The sequence below is a fragment of the Penicillium verhagenii genome (genome assembly GCF_028828195.1).
Source record: "Penicillium verhagenii strain IBT 33310 chromosome Unknown utg000005l_segment0_segment0, whole genome shotgun sequence".
In the NCBI taxonomy this organism is placed as follows: domain Eukaryota; kingdom Fungi; phylum Ascomycota; class Eurotiomycetes; order Eurotiales; family Aspergillaceae; genus Penicillium; species Penicillium verhagenii.
Genome location: NW_026643169.1, coordinates 4946908 through 4964769, shown reverse-complemented (window position 1 = coordinate 4964769; position 17862 = coordinate 4946908). Strand labels below are relative to the sequence as shown.

The 17862-nt window shown below is 48.1% G+C and overlaps 8 protein-coding genes across 8 annotated transcripts; 3 read left to right on the top strand and 5 right to left on the bottom strand.

Moving 5' to 3' along the window:
• Positions 1-956: 956 nt before the first annotated feature.
• On the bottom strand, positions 957-2908 carry N7466_005343 (putative acetamidase; the record flags this gene model as incomplete). Its single annotated transcript, XM_057164740.1, has 4 exons — positions 957-1780; positions 1849-2319; positions 2386-2789; positions 2868-2908. 4 exons carry the CDS (start codon positions 2906-2908, stop codon positions 957-959), a joined length of 1740 nt encoding a protein of 579 aa, XP_057023421.1.
• A 753-nt stretch (positions 2909-3661) lies between these two features.
• Positions 3662-3983, bottom strand: N7466_005342 (uncharacterized protein; the record flags this gene model as incomplete). Its single annotated transcript, XM_057164739.1, has 2 exons — positions 3662-3818; positions 3871-3983. The coding sequence occupies 2 exons, from the start codon at positions 3981-3983 to the stop codon at positions 3662-3664; spliced, it is 270 nt and encodes an 89-aa protein (XP_057023420.1).
• A 1925-nt stretch (positions 3984-5908) lies between these two features.
• N7466_005341 (fungal specific transcription factor domain-containing protein) lies at positions 5909-7793 on the top strand (the record flags this gene model as incomplete). Its single annotated transcript, XM_057164738.1, has 3 exons — positions 5909-6496; positions 6550-7065; positions 7125-7793. 3 exons carry the CDS (start codon positions 5909-5911, stop codon positions 7791-7793), a joined length of 1773 nt encoding a protein of 590 aa, XP_057023419.1.
• Positions 7794-8157: 364 nt separating this feature from the next.
• On the top strand, positions 8158-9924 carry N7466_005340 (uncharacterized protein; the record flags this gene model as incomplete). The annotated part of the gene is made up of 2 exons (XM_057164737.1): positions 8158-8355; positions 8413-9924. The coding sequence occupies 2 exons, from the start codon at positions 8158-8160 to the stop codon at positions 9922-9924; spliced, it is 1710 nt and encodes a 569-aa protein (XP_057023418.1).
• A 484-nt stretch (positions 9925-10408) lies between these two features.
• N7466_005339 (uncharacterized protein) lies at positions 10409-11570 on the bottom strand (the record flags this gene model as incomplete). The annotated part of the gene is made up of 4 exons (XM_057164736.1): positions 10409-10817; positions 10890-10964; positions 11056-11289; positions 11359-11570. 4 exons carry the CDS (start codon positions 11568-11570, stop codon positions 10409-10411), a joined length of 930 nt encoding a protein of 309 aa, XP_057023417.1.
• Positions 11571-12337: 767 nt separating this feature from the next.
• N7466_005338 (MFS sugar transporter) lies at positions 12338-13879 on the bottom strand (the record flags this gene model as incomplete). The annotated part of the gene is made up of 1 exon (XM_057164735.1): positions 12338-13879. The coding sequence occupies one exon, from the start codon at positions 13877-13879 to the stop codon at positions 12338-12340; it is 1542 nt and encodes a 513-aa protein (XP_057023416.1).
• A 1261-nt stretch (positions 13880-15140) lies between these two features.
• N7466_005337 (sugar O-acetyltransferase) lies at positions 15141-15956 on the bottom strand (the record flags this gene model as incomplete). Its single annotated transcript, XM_057164734.1, has 3 exons — positions 15141-15504; positions 15568-15804; positions 15856-15956. 3 exons carry the CDS (start codon positions 15954-15956, stop codon positions 15141-15143), a joined length of 702 nt encoding a protein of 233 aa, XP_057023415.1.
• A 663-nt stretch (positions 15957-16619) lies between these two features.
• Positions 16620-17423, top strand: N7466_005336 (uncharacterized protein; the record flags this gene model as incomplete). The annotated part of the gene is made up of 1 exon (XM_057164733.1): positions 16620-17423. The coding sequence occupies one exon, from the start codon at positions 16620-16622 to the stop codon at positions 17421-17423; it is 804 nt and encodes a 267-aa protein (XP_057023414.1).
• Positions 17424-17862: the final 439 nt, after the last annotated feature.

Here is a 17862-nt window from a genome sequence, read left to right as displayed (position 1 = left end):
AGGTGATACTTGGAGATACGACGGGTTCCAAAGTATCCATATGCTGCTATCTTTCGCCTCCTTTCCCCCGGTAGAAGATCGACTGCACATTAACATGGCTTTTTCTTTTCGGAATTTCTTCATTTTCTAATTTTCTAATTTTCTATTTTCTTCTTGCTATTTTCTTTTTTTCTTCTTTTTCTCCCACCCTTCTCAACGGGGCTCTCCATGGCTCCCGATTGTCCCCCGAGTGACCTGTGCTGCAGACTCGGCGGTACACAAAACCTTGGCCCCAAACCACCCGGTGATAGGTGTGGAATCAATGGAATGACCTACATAATATATGATGGCAGATGCCAACTGTCTCCCCTTGCTTATTTAATCGCGACCGCAGAACATTATACTAATCAAGTCTAGTTCGGATAAAAGCAACTGCCAACTGTCAACTGCAGAAAATGGACAGGGATGTGAAGCCCCCCTGCAGAGAGAGGGAGAAAGAGAGAGAAGTTTTTCCAAGGACATCTGGAAAGAAAGGCAAATGATAGGGGGAAAAATTCACCCAATTTACATTGATACAAGAACTACGGAGTATCCACCAACAGCTTTTGTTTTGGAGCCTAGGGAGGGTTGACTGCATGCAATTAAACGAATACTACATAGTACTAGTATGATACTCAAGGTACTGTGAGTCTGTGACACGTAATAATGTACTACTCCCCGCTCAAACGTCGTTTACCTGCACAACGGGGTTGCACAGCATTGATCGCGTGACGCGGGAGCTTTACTAGTGAAAATGTTGGGATTTACGAAACGCTGGTTACTTGATTTCATTCGTTAAGAAATATTTACCATAAGGGCTAGGGGGTTGAGAAAACTTAAGGATTGGCTAAGGGCTTGCAAAGATAATGCAGGATAAAAAAATATATATATAAAAAAAGCAAGGCCAGTGGAAATAGAAAACACCCCACTCTGACGTTTTAGTCAATCTCAAGGAGGTTGTATCTGGCACTCTCCCCAGTCTGTGGGTCAATATACCGCTCCAGCGCATTCTCCACAACGGCCATGTACCCGAGAACCTGCTCCTCTTGCCAACGGCGACCGACAACCTGCACGGCCGTCGGCAGACCAGCCATCTTGGCGGAGTCATAGTGTCTCCAAGCCCCGCGAGCCACAGCATGGTTGCTACCCAGGCGCTGCAGGACAGTCTGGTACGGAGCCACCAGGACATCACGTACAGCATCAACATGGCCCACGGGTAAGACACCCGCCGTGTAATCCAACAGATTCCAAAGAAAAGTATAACCACATGAAGACATGGCGTCGTACATGGCCTTGTGTGGCAAAGCCGGCGTGGCATTTACAGGGCACAAGATGAAATCAAACTGCTGAGGCTCGGCGTTCCACCAATTATGCCAGGTGGCCCGGAAGGTCTCGCGTTGCGCAACCAACGGCCACAACTCCGCGGAGGACTTGGGACCAAAGTTCCGAATCAAAGTGGCGAGGATCTGGTCACGCTTGATGTAGCGCACGTAAAGGTAGTAGAGGTAGCGCAAGGGACGGGGTAGGTGTGCGACACGGGTCAGCTGGTAAGCGCCGGGGTCAGACGGTTCGAAGCTGCGGAACGGAACGTTGAAATGATGACAGCCGTCAGAGTTTAGGAGCTGAGAGGCAAGGTCAAGGCCAGTAAGGGGATCCGCTCCATCGGGGGTCGTGATCTCAGTCACCGTATGTCCGGCCTCGGTCAAGGCAGCGACCGTGGTGGAAATAGCACGCTCAATAGCGGGTGTAGGTGGAACAACGCCTGCGATGATCAGTAACACTTCCAAAAAAAAAACTCAAGAATCAACTCCAATGATAATGAGAGCTTACCGTCGTTTCTCATCAACCCAATACGAAGAGGCTTAGTCTTCGCCTCAGTCTCAAGATCCTCTCGCCAGGCAATCGGGTGGACAGTGTGGTCGTACTTCCACGGTTGCATTCCAACCATAGCCTGGGTAAAATAGGTCAAGTCATTCAAAGTACGAGCCATCGGACTAAAGACACTGGGAATGCCCTCCTGTCCCGCCATACTTGTGCTCACGCCAGTTTTAGGCCAGCGACCCGTGCTACAACGGAGTGAATAGATCCCACTCCAAGCAGCTGGCACACGCACAGATCCAGCAACATCCGAGCCGATGCCAATACGACCGCCTTGTGCCAACAGAGCAGCCTCACCACCGGTTGAACCACCAGGTGAGTATGCAAGTCCGTGGGGGTTGCGGCAGGTGCCCCAAAGTCCATTGGCGGATTCGAAGGAGAGAAGTGTGATAGGCAAGGCTGTCTTTGCGTAAGGAACAGCTCCTATAGAGAAGTTAGGCATTGCTTATAACCAGGCAGCAAAATGCAAAAATTGGGGGTCAAATATACCGGCGTCTTTGAGCAACCGGGTCATCGGTCCATCTTCAGTGAACGGCTTCCCCGCTAACGCGGAGTAGCCGAGGGTGGTGTCAAATCCTTTAATTTGAACGGAATCCTTGAGCGAGATCGGAATTCCCGCCAACGGTCCCTTTAAATTCACCTCCGACTCAAGCCATGACTCTGCTTCTGGGAGCAAGAGCTCTGTGATACAGTTGGTAAGTTTCTGGGCGCGAACAGCAACCTTGCCGTAGGTTCGAAGAACCGTGAGGGCTGATGTTGTGGAGCTTTGAATGTCTTGAACCAGCTTTTCAATGGGTTGATCGATAATTTTTTTATCCGATTTTGTGATCTGGAGAAGATAGGGGTGGGGCAGGGAAGCGAAACGAAGGCTTCGTTCCGCCTGTTTTTGGTTCCTGGGGAATATAAAGGTTAAGAAGATGCAAGGTTGACTGTGGATCCAGCATATCGGCGGGTAAAGAGCGACTACCTACCGTATGCGGCGATACTCAAAGTAATCAAATGGAGGAAGCATGTTGGCGCAGTTTTGTAGAAAGAAAAAGCACTTGAGGCGACAGAGTGGGCTTTTATCCAACTCGAGTGTCAAAGACTCAAGAAGCTCCTGCGGGGAAAGGGACCCAGTGTGGAGCAGCTGAGCTTATCGGATAAGCCCAGATAACAACCGGCCCCGGTTGGAGCCGGCGGTCTTGAGTCCGCCGGTAGGGGAAATGGTAGGGGAAATGGTAGAGGAAATGATTCAATTGCTGCTCAATGGATTAACGTTGTGAAATTAAACAAGTAAGCGACAATGATTTTTGCTCTTTTTTGACATGGAAGAGGGAAATTTCCAAACCCCCCCCCCCTCTAATGGTTGCCCTAACCATAGAGGCAGGCGGATATTCGTCATACCAACTGGCAACACACGGCAGTAACTAAGCTAGTTAAGGCAGGTCCATGCGTTTAGTAACTACTAGTATCAAACTCCTCGCAGATTAGGATGGTAGAAGGATAGAAGATAGTATGTATTGGAGACGGACAAGCTGCACATGTGTGCTCACGTGGGGTAAATTAATGCATTATTCATATTTTCGTAATCGATATACTATACTCTAAGCTATCTACGGAAACCTAAGCCTAACATGAAAGCCGCCCTGGAGGCGCGGCGGGTATATCTCCAGGGTCCGAGCCGTGAACAAACAAAAAGAAAAACGCCAGGGGGTGGGGACTGAAGTAAGCCCAAATGCAATCAACCGAATACACCAGTTTTATCGTCTTGAAGCCTGCTTCTTCATGGCTCGATGCTTTGTAGCCAGTGGTGCTTGCTGAGCCACCATACAATCACCCCACCGGTGACGAGGAGAATGATACAAAAGAAGATAATGAAGCCCCAGATGAGAGACTTCTTGCTTTTTCGTCGCTCACGTTCTAGCCAGGAGTCTTGTGCTCTAGTGCTCTGGTTAGCCTGTGGGTTCCGTACAGCGAAGGTTGTAGACGTACTTTTCGGTGATCGGGGTCAAAATGTCGGGTGTGCGTGTGCCTTTTGATTCTTCATCCAGATGAACTGCCGTTGAAAAACGTTTCCAGAAGTACGGGTCGCGTACAAGGGCCATTGTGGGTGAAGTACAGAAGCAAGGGCTCGGTCAAGCGGGATGGTACAGCAAGACCCCTTGCTCTAATTCGGTGACAACAGAACGGTTGAAATAGCAGCGATTTTTCAGACGCAATTAGGTGGATTGAAATTCGTGTGACGGGGAAGTCAAGGTGTCGAGAGTAGACAGGATTTGACAGCAAGAAATCGAAATTGGCGGCAACGCTGCACTTAATGATCAAACAAGAAGGGAGGTAGTGTCAGATGCCACGACATGGATTTGGCCAGTTAAATGGACGCTGGAGAGAAGGCAGCCTAGCTCAGACAGGCCAGATATGTGACAAACTCCAATGCACCAATAATATGGACAACAATTGATCGATTGGATACCATGGAGACCAAATAGCTGGTATGGTATGGCGATGAGGAATGAAGGGGTGGAAGTTCTGGTGGTTGGATGTGGTTGGATGTTGTCCAATCCTGTTTCTTCAAGCGGTCGGAATGTAAACGCCCATCGATTAGTTTTGCCATGGGAGAAAAAGATGCATTTGCGGGGATATTAATGCATCAGTTGATAACGTATGCCATTGGGTAGTCCCAGTCTCGATCTAGGCCGTTGCGGGAGCCAGACGGTAGACCTATAAGGCTATTGACCACTTTGCGGAACATTTGAAGAAAGACGGATGATTCCATCCCTTGATCCAAATGTCAATATGCAGGAGCTTCACCAGAGGTTTCATGCATGTGAAGCGGTTGAACCTTGTCATTCTGACTAAATCTACTCTTTTCAGAAGTTGGAGCAGCTAATATCTGTCTTTTAAGTTTTGGCCTGGCCAGGCTGGCATAGCCTATACTAGGCTATAGGTGTACTTTGTATTTCGCCAACTGGCAACACTTTAGAAACGGCGTCGTTTTGCTCGTTTTGCTCGTTTTGCACATTTTGCACATTTTGCATTGTTCATCTGCGATCGGCCAAATCTTCTCTCCCCGAGCATGATTTGAATGTTCGTTGAGCATCATAGTTAAAATCATACATGTCCTCGTTATCTATGCCTTGCTCTGACAATTATTTGGCTGTTTCTAGGATTCAAAATGCCTCATTTTTCTTTAAGAGTCCAACTTGTGACTTGCCTCATAGTTCTTGTTAGAAGCTAACTCCAAGACAAGGAACATCTCGAATCTCGATCAACGATCTTCAAAATATGTCCTCATTACCTTCAAATTTTCCGTCGTTTATGTCATTGATTTACTAGACTTGGATACCTCACAATTACTGTGGAAGTGTACATACTACTAGTAGTATGCACATATATGATATAGATACGTAGTAACATGGTAGTACTAGCATGTGGGTTCCAAGATTTCATTACTTTCTTCACCTGACTCGCCACTCGGCAAGATAAAGCTTCACCGATCACCTCCAACATCCGTGTAAACCCACGATGGGATTTCACCGATCGTTTGCAAACCTCTTTTCAATTTTACCATTCAAATAATTCGGCGACCATGGGATATTCCATGAAAAGTACCGACTCGGCGACCAAACGCCAGAAAAAAAAATCGATCGCGTAAGTTGCCAACTTGCACTAAATCTATGCAGGAGAACGGCGTGTTTATATTTCTAGCTGCCGGCGATGTCATACCCACAAAATCAAATGTTCCGGGGGACAGCCTTGTGTCAAGTGTCACCAATCAGGCTGTGCTAATACATGCACCTATGTCAATCGCGATCGGCAGGTCAAAGTTCATGAAAGGTATGGAACAAAAGGAGTTGATCTGACCTCTAGTCCCCATCTAAAGTGTCTATTTCAGCTATCTCGAACAACTTGCAGCAGAGAATGAACGCCTACGAGAGCAACTATCCCAGTCACCAGGACTCGGCACACCTGATGCCCAAGCCACTCAAGGTAATATTTATTATTTCCAATGCCATGATCAATACCTTCAATGCTGAACAGCTCATCATTATCAATTGATCCGCTAGACATCACTGCACCCGATCCAGACACTCATATTCATAACCCAATGCTGGGCAAACTGGCTTGGTTTCAACCATATGACCCATCGGCACCACCAATTCACATCGCAGAAGCAGCTTGTACAGCGTTTGCTACCCGACTGCGACAAGTCCTCAGCAAGGATGCCAAAACATCCCATATAACGCGGACCCAGTACACGTCTGAGGCAATATTAATGAAACTACGCGACCCGGCGCTTCAATGGCCCAGTTTGGTTCAAGCTCGTCTTCTTATTCAAGTCGTTTTTAGTCAACTGAGCAGAGTCTATCACTTGGTGCTTCGCAAATCAACAATGGATGAACTAGAGGATGCATACAGGAAAGGTGATTTCAGCAACCCGATCTTGAATTGTAAATTCTTCGCATTATTTGCTCTTGGAGAGGTCTATTCGGTACGATCAAATTCAAATCCCGAGTGTGGCGTGCCCGGAGCTTCATTCTATGCCAATGCGATGATGTTGATTCCCATCCTGCCGGAAAGACCGAGCCTTGCTCACATCGAGTCTCTCCTGCTCTTGGTGAGTTCCTGCGATAACGCGAAAAAAAAATTGATGAGAAGTTGACCATCTAGTCGTTGTATTCTTATTTCTTAAATCGTCGCCACTCGGCATTCCTCCTGATCGGAAGTGCCATGCGCCTGGGACTAACTCTTGGACTCCATCACAATATTCCAGAATGCCAGTGTCCTGACCCGATAGATCGACAACATCGTATTCGACTATGGTGGACAATCTATGTCTATGATCGCATTTATAGTTCCAAGGCTGGCTGGCCTAACCAGCTTTCTGACGGTGACATCAATGTCGAGATGCCATCGACCGTGCCCGGTGATGCCCACGATGAACAATTTTCAGACACGGAATTTTTGATCGCTAGTATTGAACTAGCAGGAATCACTGGCCAGGTGACGGAGAAAGTATACAGTCGCAAGAAACAGCCAGACTCGTTTCTGCAGCGAGAGCAGAAATTGTTAATGGCACTGAAGCAGTGGTCTCAGGCTTTGCCACCACATATTCGACTTATCCGTGAATCCCGTGATGGACCGCTGCCGAAAAACGTGATCTCATTACATCTTCAGTTCAATCAGGTGACTTTTCTTTGAGATCATGACCCTTGGGGTGGGCAGTGATAGCTGACAAAATGCAGTGTATCATCTTGGCCACGCGACCGATTCTGCTCTATACTCTTATCCAATCGAAGGACGCCAGTCATGATAAATGTTCCGCTCCCTCCAACGCCCAGACTCTCAAAACTCTGAGTGATGCATGCATTCACGCTGCAAGGAACACACACTCACTGATCGTGGATGAGTGGGCTAGCGGTAGCCTGCCGATCTTCGGTTACTTTTATGCGCATTACATATTCTCATGCGCGCTTATAATGGTAATCTCCAGCCAAATTTACAGCGACCAGTGCAATGACTTTGCGCTGTTCGAGACTGCCTTTGAGATCTTGCACGCCATGAGCGACCATGGAAATCTAGCCGCCAGTGAATTCTATGAGAATCTCCAATGTGTGCGAGAATGTCTTGACAAGGAGGAGTCGAGTCGCCACTCACTCCCTCTAGTCGATCCCACTGACTCCCTCCCTGACCCAGCCGCACGGGGCTCGCATGGCCTATCAGGCCACCACGCTTTGCCCGAGATCACGGTCCCTGGTAATCTGACAGACGAGATGGAATTTCTAGGCGCCAGCATGGAAGAATTTCTGGCCCAACCAGATGTAGATTTTGGGCCACTGGACCCCTCGGGGGTGCCGATCAATGTGGCTGACGCGATGTACTCGTGGCCTACATTTTCCCTGTGGACTGCATGAACGGAATAAGAGGTCTTAAAGACCGGGATAGTTCCTGATTAGTATTAGGCAGGAAAAAAAACCCCCCTCGTATGATGACGGCAGCTGAGTTTGCAGGGATTGGATAAGAGTGTGAAGGATCATTATCATGGTGCCACATAATATCATATTACTTAGTATTATGACTCTAATTATTCTATTCGAGTCATCTGTTCCTTGAGTTTGCTATTCAATCACTCCACCAACGCTGAATACTTTTTTATTCTTTCCTTCTTACTTCCTATCTTCTTTCTTTTCCATCGTTCTTCCTTTTCTTTTCTTTCTTTCGGTCTTCTACTGTTCTAACTTCTACATATTTGGAAATCTTCCCCGCAGTGGGTCCCACATGTTTGTGCCTGACCGCCCCTCCCTACGGACCCTACCTATCGACTCGACCTCCCTTGAAGATCCTGGCAATGCCTTGGCCGTGATCTCTCACTTTGAGATCTCCGATGCAATGTCTTCTTGGGGAACACTGATTAACTCTGATAAAAGTCCAGCGCCGTTGCTGGAACAGCTATGTTTGGGCATCGCGCAGTTGATGGTGAGCTTAAAAAAGTTATAACCGTATTGGACTCGGACAGTAGCTAACGGGATGCAGCCTTCCTTTGATTCAAACGGTACCCTCGATCTGACGCCCGGTCGTATCGCGAGCTTCTACCGTAAAGTTGGGGGCAACTACGACTCTTTGTTTCTAGACACCACACCCTCGGCGCTTTCGTTCATTTACCAGTCGCTTGGCTGTTTTCATACCCTCCAACCTTCCAACAATCCATACGAACCACCCTCGATTCCGTCGTTACAACCAGCTGGGTTCGTAAGATGGCAGACAATCCAGTTGTTGATGGAACCGGATGAGCACTGGCAGTACTTGCAAAATGCGGTGAGCATGTGGGATATCCCCGACGCGACAGGGGAGTTATTCCCAAAGGAGATCCCACGCGATGCATTTCCTTCTGAGCCAGACTCAGAGATGTTGGCGTGGCACGAAGGGGTCAGCCGAAAACTCGAGCGCGACTACATGAAGCGAAAGACATCGCATACTCCATCCCCGGATTTTGGGGGGTATCACTATCGCTTTAGCGGAAAAGACCCATTGCCCGATGAAGAGGAATACTTTTCGCCCCCACCACGACAATCCACACCACGACAATCCACACCACGACAATCCGCACCGCGACAATCAACTCCGCGGCAGCAAAGCTACCATGAGGCGGATAGGCCTAGTGGACGGCGCCAACATCACCGACGCCTCAGCGCTGAATATCCCGCATTCAATGCCCGCAGACCCGAGCCTACTTTCCCCTCACGGCCAGATGGAGGCCGATCTGGTGTTTCCTCCCCTCGAGGTCCATCTCCATCTGCGCATATGGATCATCCTCATCGCCGCTCGAGAAATCATGGGCAACCACCCTGGAATTCTCACCAATTCATGTCGGGAATGAACGACACGCAAGATTCAGAACATGTCCCCGAGGAAGGACGGGCGAATGAACCCGAGCCCGAGCCCCAATACAGACGGCGGACTAATCGTAATCTATCCCCGCCTCACTCCCATTCACGAACACGCCGTCATTCCCACGACGCATATGCACGAAAGCCAGTCCGCGACCTCTCGCCCTCCGCACCGCGAAGAACCTATCGGGGATACGAGCACGATATCCCCGCGCCCATGCCCAAGCCAAGAAAATCAAACTCAGCCGGGACACCCAGATCCCTCCACCGTGATGACCGTTCTCGTTCCAGGTCCTCGGGTGTCAAATTCAAAGAATTTGCATTTGACTTTCCTCAACAAGCTCCCGCGCCAGCTTCTGACCCATCGATGTTTATGCCACCACCACCACGATCAGCCCACCGCCACCGATACAACCTAGATCCATATGCCGAAGAGTTTAGACGAGGTAGCTACGGGGGCGGTAGTACCCCAGGCAGCCGCCCCGGAAGTGGTGAGAGTGGTTCCGATCGACCGCGTTCGTACAGTACTGCTGGCTTTCCACCTCCTCGATCATCTCGATGGACCAGCCCTTCACGAGGACCGGGTAAACGATATGTGACGGGTCTTGCCGAAGACGTCGAATATTATTCTCCCCGGAGAGGTCCACCGTACAAGTGATAATTTATGCTGATATGTGATGTCATTTTTTGGCTGTACCATCTCCTTTCTTGGTGACATTATTTATGGTTGTATCTCACTTCACTGGATATTTCTCACTACTCTATCACGACAGACTACGTTTTCTTCATGATTAATGACTCATATGAGGCGCTGGGGGATCTTTACCAATTGGGTTTAGCATTTTAATGTGTTAGTTTCGAAGGTGTACACAGTACTTTGAATCGGATTTTCGTTTTCTTCCAAGACTTTACTTTCATAAGCCTTAGTACTCACTCCAATTCCATTAAAAAAGCATTGCCCAGGTACTCTCGTACCAGGAACTTGAAATTACTAGGCATTCCCAAATTTGACATTCACATGTGGAGTAAGATGGATTGAGTCTTCAAAGGTTGGTGATAGACCAATTCCACTGTATGTAGTATCCAGTAACACCCTGATTCCATGTTGATTCTCTTGAGAGTCAATATTGATACAAACAAAATCAATAGAAAGTAGCATCCACAGCATCAATGAGATCCGTTGGAAAGTCCCGATATGAACTTATGCCGCCATTAAACAACTCATCTAAAGTGCTTTTCTGATACCCTTCCACCTCCCAGACATCTGACCCAACTGCTTTCAAAGCATCTCCAGTGCCCCAAAGTCGACGACAGGCGTATGGCAACGTCAAAACCCCATCGCCAGCCATTCTTTCTTCAAACTTCCGATCGATCTCCTCCAGGCTTTGCCGGAAGATTTGAGGAGGGGAACCGTGTTTCTTCTCAAGGGCCTTGGCTATCTCGCCACCAGTTGGTCGCAATTCCGCGAGACCAATTACTCGGCCCTGAAGATCGGCGATGGGTGTCTTGGGGAATAAGGACGCGTATCCCGCCGCGATATACTCTCGAGTACTATATGCCGTTAGCGGCAGGAAAGTATGAGGAAGGATCAATAAGACCGAATAAAGGGGACTCGAGCCTTACCAAATATTCAGTCTCTGATTTTCTCCATCACCAGAGAAGATAATTCGATTCTTAGCTAGATCAATACCCAGCAACCTGCAAAATATCTTATTAGCCAAGCTGATCCATATATGTGACCAGATTACAAAGTTCGAATCATCGCAAAGTTGGATCGCAGGTGACCTACCCAGAACTCAAAGCAGATTCAGCGAACAGGCCTGGCAAGACAATAGTCATCGGGATCCCAGCAGCCTTGGCTGCGTTTTCAACTTCATCCTTCACTTTGTTAACCCTGACCCTGAGACCCTGTTCATTCGATCGAAACGCCAAGTCCGAGGGTACAAATAACTTGACGTCCGTATGCGGCAAAGCCTTGATAAAGGCATATTGTATCTCAATGCCTGCTTGGCCCACGAGCGATCTAGAATCAACCTTGGTATTAGCACATGGCCTCAATTTCTGCAGAGGAACACCCGAGGAGATAATTTACATCAAAATATCGATGTCTTTCAACGAAGAGCGGAGAGCATCCTGATCTTCAGTATCCACTTCGATCGCCTGAACGCCACTTGGCAGGGTACTGATATCTGATCCTGGCCTGTACAAGACCCGAACAGGTGCACCTGAATGAGCAATGGAATCAAAGATCACGGAGCTGGCCCAGCCACGGTGGGCATAGACAGCCAATCTGTTGAACGACATGGTGAGAGCCTTGAAGTTTGAAAGAGACCGAAGTATGTATTGATACCAGACAGTATTCTAGTGAATTCAGAATAGTGTATGAGTTGAATTCGAGGACTTGACTCTTGAGGAATGGATGTTTTAGTGTCAGATACAAATTGGAATGTAATTTGCTATTTAAACCAAAGCCCTACTATATATTGAACATGAATTAGAATGGAACAGACAGTTTGGCTAATTTGATATCTTTGCATGTCACAGACTCACACAGCCTGTGTTTGCTGTGGCGCAATTCGGGGCTAATTGATGATTGGGCCGTTGTCCAATGTTTGGCGTGTTTGACTTGTTTAACTTGTTTGTACTTTGCCTGGTGACCAATCAAAAGTCTCCTTCTTATCCAGCCCCCAAATAAGGCGTGTTTGCTTCAATTGCAATCTTGATTACCCCCGTACAGAATCATTCACGATTGGCCAGGCTGTGTTTGCACCCTTTGCAAGGTTTGATTGTAAAATTGCTCAAAGTGTTTGCCTTGTTTGCCTTGTTTGGCAGGTTTGGTTGAATAATGAAACGGTTGAAACAATGAAACCTACAGTCCTACTAGTAGTCTAGTACACCGTACTAGTTAGAGTCTAGACCTTAACAAACCAGGCTCGATTATACCAACGTTGAACCTTCGAGATATTGCACATTTGAATCTGGATCATCAATCATCTATTGCAACGTACTATCTCATGACAGAAATTTATGAACATCATTCGTACATGGATCCTTTAACACCACGATTATACTTAGGCATCCTCCCTCTGCTCAACAGCACCCTTCTCTTCAGTCTTCATCCAGACTTCCACTTCCGCTGCCTCACCCTGCGGCAAGTGGCGAGCCATAGAAACAATATCCCAAGTAGTGGGCGCATCCCGGAACACATGGTTAAGAGCCTCTAGGTTGCGGTTCATGGTTTCAGGGTAGAACATATAAACAACAACCGGGATACACGCGGAGATCACCGCATACATGATATAATACTGATATCCAATAGTGTCAAGCGCAACGGGCGTGATCATGACAACAACAAAATTCCATAGCCAATGATTACCAGTCGAGATAGCAGCCATGGCGACACGGAGGCGCATGGGTGCAACTTCCGTACAGTAGAGAAAGTTTCCGCCCAGGAAGCCGACGGGGTAGAATGAATTGAAGAGAAAGATGAAAACCGCAGATACAACAGAGGCAGTATGGTTGCCTTTGAAACTGGTCGTGATGGCAAGGACAGTCATGCAGACGGACATGCCTGCGCCACTAATCATGAAGATCTTGCGGCGGCCTAGTCGATCAATAGCGAAGAATGCGATGAAGCTACACAGAAACTTCCATGTCATTGCGCAGGAGGATAGGATACGAGCAAGGTCGCTATCCATATGCAGATTTTCTTCGAAGATGGTCGATACATAGGTCGAGATAAGGTTGCCACCGCACATCTGTTGGAAGAACTGGAGCGCAACGCACAGGCAGAACCGGTATAAAAGGCGTTCATCGTCGGGTTTATTGGGGTTGAAGATATCCCGGAGTTTGGCGCTATCAAGTGAGACTTCGAGTGAGGTTTCAATACCGGCGATCTCGACACGGACAGACTCGTCTTCGACAGAGACACCCTTATAAGCAGCGAGACTGTGAGTCGCTTCTTCGATACGGCCAACACGAACGAGCCATCGAGGGGATTCAGGAAGGAGGAAGACGGCGAAAAGGACGATAAGGGAGAAGAAGAAAGAAACAGCGAGCGGGATGCGCCATTGAAGCGTTCCGCCGACCTTGCTAAGACCAAAATCAATCCAGTTACATAATGCATAACCCAAGCAGATACAGATTCCGTCGACAACAACATGTTGTCCACGGTGTTTGGCTGACGTGGATTCGGATTGCCAAACTGGTACAGCCACACTCCATTGGCCAACACCCACTCCAAGAACCACACGTCCAACGACAAACTGTGCGAGTCCATAGGCAGATGTTTGAAGCAATTGCCCAATTAAAGTAAGAATGGCACCAAGGAAAATTGTCTTCCGACGGCCCAGCCGGTCACCCAGTGCTGTGCATGATAGGGCGCCGACCAGGGCACCGAGTTGGAAAGAGGCTATGACAGCCCCCTTTGCAGTAGAGTTCTTGGCGAGCTGAGCGCCTTCGGTATTGATGGTATCAATCTGAGGAAAGATACCTACCCAGCTCTGTAGTGTAGCTAAAGGCCCCAGTCCAGACTGATTGTATCCAAAAACGATGAAGGCGGGCGCAACAATGAGCAGCGCCTGCGCTAAACGAAGCGACTTTCCGTAGAACATGGTGACTGGTAGAAGGAAAAATGAGACTCAACCCAATGACGAAAAACGAAAGAAAAAAAAACCCTCATGGTGACAGAGATTTCTCGTCAACTTTATGTACACCGGTGAGCCCGCAGCCCGCGGAGACCCCACAAGATGGGCATCTGGACTGGAGAATGTGGATTACAAAATGGTACGTGCTCAGAGTCTCTTGCCCGGCCTCGAATTGGCTGACATCGCCGCAGGCTCCATCAGACCCGTTGCAATGAGCTGATGATCTCACTATTTATTCCCCATTGGACAATACAATCCCGAGACAGAGTCCGGGGTTGGGTTGGAACACGAGGCAGTGGGTGTTTGCGGGATGCTTTGGGGTATGATCGTACAAGGAATGCCGAAAGTCGGAGATAATTGTGCCATGCGTGCTCTTCCACACTTGTTTATACGATGGATGCGCATCGTGGGGGTGAGTGGACTTCCTCCGAAGTCAGGTTTCAAAGTCTATTGGTGGTCCGTCGCCCCGCGGGTCGGAGATCGGTTTCCTTGATACCTCTGGTGATTACCCATGCCTCTCGGGCCGAGCTGGCATACTGGGACTAGAGCTCCCGGTGTGCCGGTGTGACCGGCAAGACTAAATCAGTTTTATAGAGGTCTCATAGATCAAAATGAAGGTCTTGATATTGAGGCATTCTTCTCATAAATCTGGGGATAAATGCATGCCAATAGTTTTGGGTTTGACGAGGCAAGATTACCCCGGCATGCACAGCCTATGAGAGATCAAATAACTCGTAGCAAGGAGAATATTCAAGGCTTGTTTGGTCCTTGTCGTGCATCTCCAACGCCAAGAACCCCGCCAAGAATAGAGCCAAGCGGAGTCTCAGCCCGATCCGGGGACTGCCCGGGGGCTCAGGTGGAGTGCCAAGAAGAAATGGAAGGACGTGGGATGAAACTCGCTCCACCATATCGGTCATGTTCCGCGATGGCGTTATAAGAATTTCATGAAAGGAAAGGTTAAAAGGTCAGTGTTTTCATGGAAGTTGCGCCACGTCGTTTATTTGGACCGTCATTTGACACTGGAAAGTGAAGGTCGGCGTAACTTCGGAGATTTCTTTCTGATTAGGGTGAAATGATCGACGTGAGAGAGAGAGACAGCGAGAGATGGATGTTTTGGCGATCAAACATTTTGAATGATTGGGCCTAGCTGGAAAGCGTAAAACGAAATCCAAGAAAACCTCTTGTGCGTGATCTATAACATCTGATTGAAAGATTATAGATATGATTCTCAATATCCTTGATGAACCAGGTCCCGATAGGGGTTATTCGGATCCTGCTCCTCCTCTTCAGGTGACGGAATAGTCTTTACGACACGGCATGGACTGCCCACGGCAACGGAATAAGGCGGAATATCTTTGGTGACAATAGATCCTGCCCCAATAGTACAGCCCTTGCCAATCCGAACACCAGGAAGAATCACTACGTTCCCACCAATCCAGCAATCATCTTCAATGAAGACAGGGTGGCCAAACTCAACATTTTTCTGTCTGGACAGAACGCTGGTATCATGGCCCGCTGTGAAAATGCCGACTCCAGTCGCAATCTGGACGCGATCACCAATGAAGACTAGACTGGTATCCAGAATCGTGACACTGGAGATTGTCAGTGGATGGTATTTCCAGGTTATCGGGTTCCAATGCTGTCAAAAAACGAACTTCCAATTGATAAAACAATCCCGCCCGATGGATATGTTGCACCCGTAATCAGGGAGGAATGGTGGCTCGACGAAGGTACCATCTCCAACTCTGCCAACCAATTTGCGTAGCAGCTCCAGTCGCTTGTCGGCTATTTGATCATAAGGTACTGTCTTGGTGTCCAGATTATTGTAGTCGGCTGTCAGACCGCGACATTGGTGACGGGCTTCCAATAGCTTTGGAATTGTAGGATTGTACCTGATTAGTTTAGTGAGATTGTTCTAACAGATATCATATTAGCGAACGTACATCATCCCCGAGATCATGCGCTCATAATCTTCGCATTGTGGTACCCCGCGCAGAGTGCGCGAAAGCTCAATAATTTCAGGGCGCTTTTCCAGGGCAGCCATTTTTAAAGGAGTTGAATGTTCGCAAAGGATTTGAAGAGACACGGTATGTTGCCTTGACTTTATACAATGCTCAGTTGTTGATTGTAGAGTTGTAGACTGTGATAGACTGTGATAGACTGTGGTGATTACTCATTACCCCGCAGGCCTGCTAGCCCCGATCGGGTAATAGTGTCAACTCCGAGATTTTGCCTTGAAATGCACGATTGATGCTGCCTTGGCTGCCAATTCAGTATATTGAGATTAAAAAAGTGATTTTGAAGAGATTTGCCTTGCATTCTGTAAGCCATGTGGATCACGCTTAAATCCCCCCGGAGACAACACTGAAATTTGCCGTGTTTTTAAGGTTGGCGGGGATTTTCCACGCTCCAAAGAAGTTGAAAGTTGGAGGTGTGCGGTTACTGTGGGGCCCATCATTAGCCGCACAACAATATCACGAATCCACGATTCACGTCGTGATTCACGAATCACCCACTATCGCCAAATAGACGTGAAGCCACCGAACGCGTCTACTCGTAAAGTCCAACTTCTGTTTGATTCATTCTCCAACGGATCATTCCTTCTTGCCTCCAACCCCATCTCTCATTCTCTCCACAATCACGCATCGGAACTTTCTGATCCCACACAAACCGCTTAATCATTAGTAAGCTTTACACTCACGAAATTATGGCCACTTCCAAGATGAGCAAGCGGGCACGGGCAAACACCGCTGGTGATATCCATATTCAGCTCAATGAAGGCTCGGCTTCTGGAACTCTTGCCAATGAATCGCAACCGCCAGTTCCCTCGCCTCAAGAGATGCAAGGCCTCAAGGCCGAACAGCTGACTGAGCTCCTTCATAAAGCCGCAGCACTTCACCCTGATGTTAACCTCATGATCACCACTGCGATTGAAAAATCACGTGAGGAGCGCCAAAAGCACGTCGTGAATTTCGATCAGTACTCCGGATCGATCTGGAGACAGATCAATGTCGACTACAGTTCCATGAGAGGATCAAAGCAATATGAAATGGCATTCGATGTGGCTGGGAGTGTTAGCTCCACTATCAGTCTGATTGCAGCCAAATGTGCCCAATTTGCAAATCCTCAAACTCGTCGAAATGGACTTGAAACGCTACGTAAAATCGGCAAGACCATTTGCCTGTCGTCCAATGATACCTTGGGCCATGAGGTACAGAAACAGTTCCAGTCGGACCCAAGTCTGGAAAATGCCATGCACGACATTGTGGCCGAGATGTCGACTGAAGAGCGGGAAGCCATTCAACGCGACCCCCTTTGGCAGAAATTGGAGGAGCTAGAGGCACTTGCCAATGATCATTGTGTCTTTGACGGACTCCGTGGTGTCCTGGAAACAATCCAAGGTGTAGGAGATGACGATGACTCGGATGAGGGAAGTGAGGAAGGGGAAAATGAAGAGTATGACGAGGCAGATGAATATGGGGTTACTGGTGATGAGCACGATGTCTGCTAGGTTGTCTTGAATGTGCTCAGATGTTTTTTGACGCCAGAGCTCTTTTTTTTCTTTGGTTTTTTTTTTCTTCTTCTGCTCCCCAATATCTGTTACTTAGCCTGACCTGTCAACCAAGCGTCTGAAATCCATGCATCGATCTTATTCCTTGACTCCGTTCCAACTTGACCTTAAAATTTCAGCAAATCTGCATGCCGCGTTTCGAGTGTTAAAATCTCAAATTTCAGCTTGCATTTTGGGGGCTGAGATCGCTGACGGTTTCCCGCATGTTCCAAGCTTGGTTCCGACCGATATTTCCAATCAAACCATGCATCTCAAGGCGCCGATCCCAAAAAATCCACCAACGCCACACACATATGTTGGATGTTGAACGTGTGCCGGAAACCGGTTAATTAGCGGCACTTGAGGATTTCCGTATTTCCGGAAGGCAGATCAATGATTC